An 11,373-nucleotide genomic window follows, 5' to 3' on the forward strand; every position below is an offset into this window, starting at 1 on the left:
AAACAACTTTCTAATTTACTTCTATTATCTAATCAGTTTCATTCTCTTGGTATCATTTGTTGAAGGAGCAGCAATGCACTAATGGTTTCTAACTGAACACATGAGTCAGCCAATCACAATCAATATATATATATATATATATATATATGCAGCCACCAATTAACAGCTAGAACCTAGGTTCTTTGCTGTCCCTGAGCTTTCCTAGATAAACCTTTCTGCAAAGGATAACAAGAGAAGGAAGCAAATTAAATAATAGAAGTAAATTGGAAAGTTGTTTAAAATTGTATTCTCTATCTGAACCGTGAAATATTTTTTTTTAATTTTTAAAGGGACAGTCAATACCCGACACAACAGGATTCCATATGTTTGTAACGCAAACGAAGATCTGTCTACACCACCTCCCTTCTCTATTACCTCTATCCTTGTCCTAGTAATCCTTCCAAATACATCCGTTAATCTACTCAAAATATGGCCGCCAAACTCCTCCCCCTTCTCCTTCTTCCCCATCTCTATTTCAAATCCGTATCATTCATGTAGTGATTGATGACGCGCATGATCTGTCATTGCGCATTTGTAATTCAGTCCGATCGTAAACAGCAATCGGAATTGTCGCAGCATACACATATTTTAATTCATTTACTATAAGGAGTTTATATTTATGTTCAAAATGCAATATATTTTTATTAAATCGATATAAATGACAATTTAGAAGTGCAAAAACAACGCTTGTAGTGAAGGTAACAATAACCTATTATAATGGTAAGAAGGTTCTGTTAAAAATATAATACGTCAGAAACTATTGGGGATAATAAAGTTCCGCTTTTTTGGTTCCTATTGAATCGCGCATGCGCAAAACGCCGTGAACGAGTTTGAAGATTCTGACTGAGGATTACATTCTGATTGGATGATGGATTGAAAGAGAAGACTAGTACGTAACGGGGGGGAGTTTGGCGGCCATATTTCGAGTAGATTAACGGATGTATTTGGAAGGATTACTAGGACAAGGATAGAGGTAATAGAGAAGAGAGGCGGTGCAGACAGATCTTCGTTTGCGTTATAAACATATAGAATCCTGTTATGTTGGGTGTTGACTGTCCCTTTAATGTCCCTTTAATTCCAAAAAATAATTCTTACAAATGTGTAAATATATACATAATGTAAACGTAGCTATGATTATACTAGTTATGTACAGTATGTGTGTGTGTGTGTGTGTATATATATATATACACAATAATTGTAGCAGAAAGAGAAAGTGACATATAATACTATCACTTTAAAGAAAGGAAAGAAAAATGCACATAAAAACTTTTTAGAGAAACGAAAGTCCCTCATATTTATTAATTGCAAAGCGCAAGTGTCATGACTGGATGTCATTAGCATGAATTAAAGTGATAAATGTGACATACAAAATAACATATATTATGAATAATAATAAAACCACATATATTGAAAAAATGAGATAGACCTAAGTTGGCAACCAGAGGTAAACTACCAACAGACTGCTAAATCAGTATCACGGATATCCTAAACAAGGAAAAGAAACATAATTAGTTCAAGCTGGCCAGCTTAACAAACCGTGAACTATATAACATGGAGGTACCTCCCAAAGCGTCCTGCCTTTATATTCCACACAGGGGAGCTTCCAAATAGAACAAAGTTATGCCATCGGTGGATGTGTAGATCTCTTCGGTAACAACTCCATGCACACAAGCCGCTTACACACTCCTCACCTCGGAGCTACCAGATGTAGCAGAGTGACGTCACAGAGGGGGTGTGTAGATGTCCATACACACCTTCCATCCGATAGGTTGATTATCGATCTCTCAGCAACACCAGCCGTAGAGCCCGTCCTGGCCCTGATAGTGTAAAGCAGGTAGCTGGGATACAATTCCAATACAAGGGCAGCCAGGCGAACTTTGTTGGAAGTATCGTAACTTTGAAACAAGCAGTGAACACAGTTCTGTGTGATAGAGCACAGCGGGGTAAATCCGATGTCCGGAAGACTCCTCCCACCTGCTCACCGCACACTGCAGACTTCAGACTCCACACAGTGCAGGGTCAAATATCTCAAATGTCAAAGATATGTATGAGTAAAATCCATGAACAAAGTCCACAGAGAAACAACACATATAGGCCCATAGTTATCAAGGTCTGTCGGACCTGATCCGACAGTGCGGATCAGGTCCGACAGACCTCGCCGTATTCAGCATTGCACCAGCAGCTCACAAGAGCTGCTGGTGCAACACCGCCCCCTGCAGACTCGCGGCCAATGGGCTGCCAGCAGGGGGTGTCAATCAACTCGATCATACTCAATCGGGTTGATTTCCGGCGATGTCTGTCCGAGCAGACGGACAGGTTATGGAGCAGCGGTCTTTGTGACCGCTGCTTCATAACTGCTGTTTCTGGCGAGCCTGCAGGCTCGCCAGAAACCCGGGGCATCAAGCTCCATTCGGAGCTTGATACATATGCCCCACTGTGTCACAACAAACACACTTGGTGCCGACGTCATGAGCCTTTCACCCCCACAATTTTCATGTGTGTCAGGGGCTTCATCAGGGCATGATTGATGTCTCAGAACCACCTCCTTTATAGCACCTGTATGTGCTCAGGTGATCCTCCTCTCAATTTCTTAAAGGGAACTCCCATAAAGTGATGCATCTTATACATATGTATAGAGAACATAGTTAAACCCCAAGATAAATAAGACCACACAGCATGAATGTTAGCAACATAATTCCTAGTGCCAAAAAAACAATAACAGCTGCATAGTCAAAGACACATTCATCAAAAATGAAGATATGGCACTTACTCTCATCAATCATAGAAATAATGTAAGGAAAAAATCAAACCCTACTCTAGAAAATTATTTACAAATACACTTATTCAGTATATAAAGATAGGTTACTGGTAACAATTTACACTAAGCTTCATAAGAAACAAGCATATTCCAATCTTTCATTTAAGCCAAAAGGCAATCTAGACCCTAACCTAAAAATCCACTTGGCTTCTTTTTGAAGCAGGACCTTATTATTGTCTCCTCCCCTCCCGGAGGAAATGCCATTGTCAATTACCACAAAAGTAAGGGAATGTGCATTACTATCGTGTGCAGAGGCAAAATGTCTTGCCACATTAGTGTCCCTTAGTTTTGTGATGTCATCTCTGTGTTCTTGTACCCGGTCCTTCATACCCTTTTAGTTTTGCCAACATAGAAGACCGGGCACGAACAGCGTAAAAGATAGATGACTCCTGTGGAATTACAATTGAAGAAGAACCTGATATCATAACATTTGACACCATCTACTGAGAAACTCTTGGTACTATCCATATGGGTACAGTACACACAATGGCCACAAGGAACCATGCCCGGTCTTCTATGTTGGCAAAACTAAAAGGGCCATGAAGGACCGGGTACAAGAACACAGAGATGACATCACAAAACTAAGGGACACTAATGTGGCAAGACATTTTGACTCTGCACACGATAGTAATGCACATTCCCTTACTTTTGTGGTAATTAACAATGGCATTTCCTCCGGGAGGGGAGGAGACTATAATCTACGATCTTCTCAATACAATGTTTTCTAGTTGGAATAAATAATACTTGCGCATGCGCACAACTTCACGCTATAGCACTGTCAGTCAGCAATCCAACGTGTAGCGCAAGCGCATAGTTAACGTAGGGCATTTTTGATTATATTAGTGTCGCAGACTGGCTTGGGCTGTCATTGGTATTTCAAACAATGTGACATGAATAAATCAATGGCGGCTGTTGTACGGGAGGAGGAAAGTATGTTAAATTTCAGCTTTTTATAAGTAAATATTTAAATATAACGAGTGATTAAGAGGTTTTCATGAATGAAAGTCCACTTTTTTTTAATATTGCATATGATCGCAAGTTTGAAATCGGCATAGTTAGTCTCTTTAAAGCATACCATCCCGCCAAAACCAAATGTTTTAAATTAAGTTTTATCATGTTTCAGGGTAAGGGTTGAAATGTCTTTTACAGAGCACCATGCCAACATTGAAATCTACTTCACCTATTAAATCATCAAAAGTAGACATGTGAAATTCGTTTCGGTCCGAATCGAAATTCGGACGAATTTTTCTAATTCCGAGATTTAGATCGATTCGAATTTCCGAATTGCGGTAGTGCCGAATCTACCAAATAAATCCGAATCGATTTGAATTTATTCGTTAGATTCGGATGGATTCGGATGGCCGTGTATTACACTAGTATTGTACAGTATACTAGTGTAATACACAGCACATCCCACTTAACACTGACTGAAATTCCGAATCGATTCGAACCGAATCGAACCAAATCGAACCGAATTTCCCACGAATCCAAAAGAATCCGAAACTAATTCATTCGATTTCTTCCGAATTCGAATCGGTCCGAACTGAAATTCAAATCGGTCCAAATCGAACCAAATTTTTCGCTGCTGCACAAGTCTAATAAAAAGAAGATAGTTGCCATATTAGGGCTCGTTTCATTTGAGCCACAAGTTTTGCTTGGTTGTAAAATGAAAACTGCTGTCTGAAGCCATTACAATTATCAACAGCTTCTGATGGCGTGTTTTACATCATTACCATTATCCGGAAAAAGAATTACGCAGCCCATAGAAAATAATAGAAGCCGAGAAAGGGCAAATCTACACCAGATTTCCATTGAAAGCGCAAACAGTTTAAACACTGTGGGAAGCTGTCGATAAGGTCTAAAACATTACAGCATGCTCAACTAGGTGCCAAAGAGGAAAAATAAGCTTTTTGAGGCCTCTTTTCCATTAAGATATTAAAGTTTTCAAACAATATAAGTGTTTCACTTTATAAATGTATTATTATTTGTTATATGTTTTGCTGTCCCAGATTTAAGACTAGTTGTGGTTATGTTCCTATTTAAATATGAATATGTTACATATAAAAATATAATCAAGCACCTATCTCCATAATTCCAACAAGGCCTATTCATTATTCATTAAATTAATTATTTTTTAATTTAATTTAATTTTTTAACGAATTCAATGTATCTTTGTTTTTCTTTCTCCGACATCGGATGGAAGCATTAACACAATATTAACTTACACCTACACGAAAAGATTGACTGCACGCAATGCACAATATTTATCAATGGAAACCTGGTACTAAAATGGAGCCGTAAACCACTTTTTACCGATTCTGTAACTTACAGTTCCATTTTTACCCACTCAATGGAAACGAGCCCTTAGTTAGCTGTATACACTGTATAAACGATACAAGGATTAATTCATTTCTTATTGTTGTAAAATTGCACAAATATGTGTTTTCCCATGCTGCTCTCGGTACTTTACTTATATTTTTGAACGTAACCTTTTTTTTCTCATCTGTATTTTTCACAACATTTCATCTCTTTGATACCACAAATCTCCCATCTGTTCCAGATTTTTTTTCCAGACAGTCCTAGTATGGAAGCTCTGTCTTGCATTTCACTTGTGTTTACTTTTTATTATATTATAAACGCTACACCAAGATCCTACCCTATCATATGTACTTCTATGAGGCCTGTTTATGTTAACAAATATGTTCCTTAAAATAACAAACAGTGGAGTTATTTAATTGCATTTTTTTAAACTCTGTTTAAAATATGCAGAATTTCATCTGTATAACATCTGAAAGCCAAAGTAAAGGTTGTATGGTAAGGCAGTGGTAAGGGTGGGGAAATTGGATATGTGCACAGACAAAATGTTATTGTTCTTTACTTTCATCCAATATGGGTTTATGTGGTCACTTGGAATTTCTTTTTCAAATATTTTTTTTTTTATTGAGGTTTGTTGAAAGCCATACAAATAACTGGAGTAAAAAGACAATTGTCATACAAAGGGGCAGATTTATTAAGCAGCGTATGCAGCTCATTCCGCGTAAGCCGTCTGGCTCATAAGACCGCTGTTCCTAAACTCATCCGACACCTCTGAGGTGGCGGACTGCAATCAGATATGATCTGGATAATTGACACCCCCTGCTAGTGGCCGATTGGCCGTGAATGTGCAGGGGGCGGCATTGCATTAGTATTTCACCAGAAATGCTTGTGCAATTATAAATGCTGGCAGCGTATGCTACAGTGAATTATGTCCGCCCGCCATATAATAAATCGGCCCCAAAGAATCATCAAGTACTATTGACAAGAAAGTAGCAAGTTTCCTAGACATTGATAATACAGAGAATAATTCCCAGCTAAAATGTCTAAAGAGAGTGACATTTTTAATAAATATTCCATTGAAACTAAGACTTTCTGATTAACATAAGAGGCTCTTCGGAATCTGAATGCACTTGTCTAGTCAGTCTCTGATATCTGAATGAAAATGCAATGCAATGCAAAATGCTGTACTCTAAGTAATCTCAGTGCTAGTGAATTACACTTTCCTAGGGCGAGATTACATATACGCTGCAACCCGAGACCTGTAATTTCACCTTGCACGTCGGGGTATTACATACAGGTTGCCGGCAGTTCATAAAGTGACGTAAGTCTGATAAACTAGCGATGTCCAGAAATGACCGTAAATACAAATTTCTGGAGCCGCTAGTGTCTTACGGCCCTTTAGAAACTGCCGGCACCTAAGAAAAATTAAATATTTATCAAATCTCCCGTAAATGTCTAACCCGCCTCCCAAAAAGAAATGAACGTAAAACCCCTATATCTGCCATCAAACCCACATCGGAACTAATAAAAGTATTAACCCCGAAACCCCCCACAACGCAATATGCCTAATTTAACTATTAACCCCTATATCCGTGATCAAACCCACACCGCAAGTAATAATTGAATTATTAACCCCTATATACGCCAACCCCAACATCGCAAACTACCTAATGTATTAACCACTAAACCGCCATTAACCCACATAGCAAACTACCTATTAAAACTATTAACCCCTAATCTGCCATTAAACCACAACGCAATAAATCTATTAAAGTATTAACCCCTAACCCACCAAACCCACACAATGCAATGCTAATAAATCTATTAACTCCTAACCCACCAAAGCCCACAACGCAATGCTAATAAATAAAAATATAAAAAAGCCCCCCCAAAAATAAAAACACCCCCTAATCTAATGCTAAACTACCAATAACCCTTAAAGGGCTTTTTGTAGGGCATTGTCCTAAGTTAAACTGCTGCCCTTAAAAGGGCATTTAGCTCTTTTAAGAATTGCCCATCCCTAATCTAAATAAAACAAACCCCCCCAAAAAAATTAAAAAAAACTCTAAGTCTAACCCCCAGGTTGGTACTCACGGTTGCTGAAGTCCGGTGGAGAAGGTCCTGTTCCAGGCGGTGAAGTCTTCTTCCAAGCAGTGACCTCTTCTTTCTTCTTCCAGGAACAAGCCAACACGGAGAGGAGGACGTAGCTGAAGACCAATGACCGCGGAGCTGAAGACCGGCGACCCTGGAACTAAAGAACAGCCAATAGGATTTCAGTAGCTCTCATCCTATTGGCTGATTTGAATTTGAAGAATCAAATCAGCCAATAGGAATTCAAGGGACGCCATCATTAATTGCGTACCTTGAATTCACTATTCAGTGTACGGCGGAAATCGTACAAAGAGGATCCTCCGCACTCCATGGCTCCGTGATCACCGGTCTTCAGCTCCGCGGTCATCGGTCTTCAGCTCCTTGTTCCTGGAAGAAGAAGAAAGAAGAGGTCTCCGCTTGGAAGAAGACTACCGCCTGGAACAGGACCTTCTCCGCCGGACTTCAGCAACCGTGAGTTTAACTGTTAGGGAGGACTTTGTTTATTTTTAATGTAAAGAGATGTTTAACTTAGGGCAATTCCCTACAAAAAGCCCTTTTAAGGGCTATTGGTAGTTTAGCATTAGATTAGGGGATGTTTTTATATTAACCCCTAAACCGCTGCAATCCCGCATCACAAAAACTAGTTAAATATTATTAACCCCTAATCTGCCGTCCCTAACATTAGGTAGTTTGTGATGTTGGGGTTGGCGGATTTAGGGGTTAATACTTTAATTATTAGTTGCAATGTGGCTTTGATGGCAGATATAGGGTTTAATATACTTTATTAGTGATTGCGGTTGACAGGTAGCTAGATATTGTGCATGCGTTAGGTGTTAGTTTATATTTTCAGGCAGTTACGGGAGTTATGGTGCTTACAAACTCAGTGCAAGGCTTGCTGCGGCTGCCTTTGTGTGGCAAGGTGAAAATTGAGTAAAATTTCTCCATTTTCGCCACGTAAGTCCTTGCACTGAATATTGGATACTGATTTGCAATGTGGTCCCATGTTAGCTTATGGGAGTAAAAATTGCGGCCGACGGGTGAAATATACATGCAGCATTTATATGCGGCGCTGTATATTGGATACCAAAACCACGTAAAATCCGCCGTTGCCGCATATGTAATGGAGCCTCTAGTATGTGCCGGCACCGCTTGTTACAGAGAGTGCCAGCTCTGAAAAATACCCCTGAACACTAATAAGCAGAATGGCGTAGCTATTATACTATGCCAGGAATTTCCCCAAAAAGCGAGTATGAGGTTAAAATGATCTAAAAGTGCAACAACGAAAAAAATGTTTTAATATTTTACATTTAATTACTCCACTAGTGCATGTACATAAATGTGTTTTTAACCCCTAAAAGTCTGCTTCCTAGCAGCAATGCACTACTGGGAGCTAGTTGAATACATCTGGTGAGCCAATGACAAATGGCATATGTTTGTAGTCACCAATCACCAGCTATCTCCCAGTAGTGTAGAATATGTACATATTATTTTTCAACCAGTACATTTGAAAATAAAAATTAAAGGGACAGTCTACACCAGAATTGTTATTGTTTTAAAAGATAGATAATCCCTTTATTACCCATTCCCCAGTTTTGCATAACCAACACAGTTATGATACTATATACTTTTTACCTCTGTGATTATCTTGTTTCCAAGCCTCTGCAAACTGCCCCTTTTTTCAGTTCTTTTAACAGACTTGCAGTCTAGCCAATCAGTGCTTGCTCCCAGATAACTTCTTGTGCACGAGCACAGTGTTATCTATATGAAATACGTGAACTAACACCCTCTAGTGGTCAAAAACTGTTAAAATGCAATCTGAAAGAGGTTGGCTTCAAGGTCTAAGAAATTAGCATATGAACCTCCTAGGTTAAGCTTTCAACTAAGAATACCAAGAGAACAAAGCAAAATTGGTGATAAAAGTAAATTGGAAAATTGTTTAAAATTACATGCTCTATCTGAATCATGAAAGTTTATTTTGGCCTAGACTGTCCCTTTAAGTTAAAAGTGTTTTAAAATGACGTGCTCTGGGGCAGATTTATCAAGCCTCTGTTTCCGCACAAGCCTTCAGGCTCGCCGGAAACAGAAGTTATGAAGAAGCTGTCTAAAGACCGCTGTTCCATAACTTGTTCACCTGCTCTGAGGCTGCAGACAGATATCAACCCGATCAAATACGATCAGGTTGATTGACACCCCCTGCTAGCGGCTGCGAATCTGCAGGGGGCGGCATTGCACAACCAGTTCACAAGAACTGCTTGTGCAATGATAAATGTCGACAGCGTATGCTGTCGGCATTTATCGATGTGTGGTGGACACGATACGCTACATCATATCATGTCCGCTCGCACTATGATAAATCTACCCCTAAGTCTGAATCATACGTGTTTAATCCCTTTAAGTGGAACTGGATCTTAAAAATAATTGTAACACAAACAGACTTACCTGGGCAAACCTTGCAGCACTTCCCATCTACCTTCTGGGGGTATTTACAGCTGTATTTCTCTGGGCAGCTAATTTTCTTGCACTCTTGTTTAGTAAAGTTGCATGTACACAGCACACACTCAACCACGCCAAAAGCTCTCAAGCTGGGGTGCCAGGATTCTCCATGTGAGTACGTCTTCCCATTAGAAACACACACTGTTGGGGAACAATCACAACACAACATCATGTAGGTAGACAACATTGTCATATGGGAGTGTTAATTAAAGAAGCTAAGCATAAAATATGTTATTTACATAAAAAAAAGATATAAAATGTAAAAGTACAAACAATCACAAAGTATGTGAGCCAGATTAAAGCGACACTACACCCAATATTTTTTCTTTAATGAATCAGAAAAAACATGCCATTTTAAGCAACTTTCTAATTTACTCCTTTTATAATTTTTTCTTCATTTTCTTGCTATCTTTATTTAAAAAGCAGGAATGTAAAGCTTAAAGGCACACTGAACCCAATTTTTTTCTTTCGTGATTCAGATAGATCATGCCATTTTAAGCAACTTTCTAATTTATTTCTATTTTCAAATTTTCTTCATTCTCTTGGTATCTTTATTTGAAATGCAAGAATGTAAGTTTAGATGCCGGCCCATTTTTGGTGAACAACCTGGGTTGTTCTTGCTGATTGGTGGATAAATTCATCCACCAATAAAAAAGTGCTATCCAGAGTTCTGAAACAAAAAAAAGCTTAGATACCTTCTTTTTCAAATAAAAATAGCAAGAGAACAAAGAAAAATTGATAATAGGAGTAAATTACAAAGTTGCTTAAAATCGCATGCTCTATCTGAATCACAAAAGAAAAAATTTGGGTTCAGTGTCCCTTTAAGAGACGACCCATTTTTGGTTCAGAACCTGGGTTTGGCTTGTTTATTGGTTTGCTAAATGTAACCACCAATAAGCAAGTGCTTTCCAGGGTGCTGAACCAAAAATGGGCTGGCTCCTAAGCTTTAAATTCCTGCTTTTCAAATAAAGATAGCAAGAGAACAAAGAAAATTGATAATAGGAGTAAATTAGAAAGTTGTTTAAAATTGCTTGCTCTATCTGAATCATGAAAGAAAACATTTGGGTTTAGTATCCCTTTAAGTAATGCAATAGTGATGACTATTCCCACATTTAAATAAATTATGTATCAGAGGTTACATAGGTCAATACAATATCTATAATGCTTAGCACATTTCATCTGTGTTTTTAGGCTACTTGTCCATTGATGCACAAAGGAGTATTTCACTAGAAATAATTAAAAGTTCCACCCACAAATGTGTTAAACACAAAGTCGAAGTCCTAGAAGTTCATGAGTCAGGAGCAGCAGTCGCACATGACCAAAAGCTGGAATGCTTGCGGCTTAGAAACAGGACTTTACCTTGGCTAGAAACAGTAATGCTAAAGTTACACGGTCTGAATTTAAATGTTCCTTTAATGCAGGGATTGCCAACTGTCGGCCCATGAGCCAAATGCGACCCTCATTACTAATTATTGTGGCCCAGGGAATTAGCAAAACTTAGCCATCATTTTCTTGTGGCCCCAGGAAAATACAGAACTACAAATGTGCTCTTTGGGGACTTCTATTGCTGGGCAAATAAGGTGATCACAATTCAAAACAGCCCTCTGGTGCAGCTA

The 11,373-nt window shown here is 38.8% G+C and overlaps 1 protein-coding gene across 2 annotated transcripts in view; it reads right to left on the bottom strand.

Moving 5' to 3' along the window:
• The window catches only part of CHRDL1 (chordin like 1), a 277,410-nt gene that overhangs the window by 47,112 nt on the left and 218,925 nt on the right, over positions 1 to 11,373 (bottom strand). For both annotated transcript variants that reach the window (XM_053699306.1, XM_053699308.1), the window contains one exon: positions 9,704 to 9,898. In XM_053699306.1, the coding sequence (XP_053555281.1) occupies positions 9,704 to 9,898 (195 nt within the window). The remainder of the gene's footprint in view (positions 1 to 9,703; positions 9,899 to 11,373) is intronic.

The sequence above is a fragment of the Bombina bombina genome, chromosome 1 (assembly GCF_027579735.1).
Source record: "Bombina bombina isolate aBomBom1 chromosome 1, aBomBom1.pri, whole genome shotgun sequence".
NCBI classification, from domain to species: domain Eukaryota; kingdom Metazoa; phylum Chordata; class Amphibia; order Anura; family Bombinatoridae; genus Bombina; species Bombina bombina.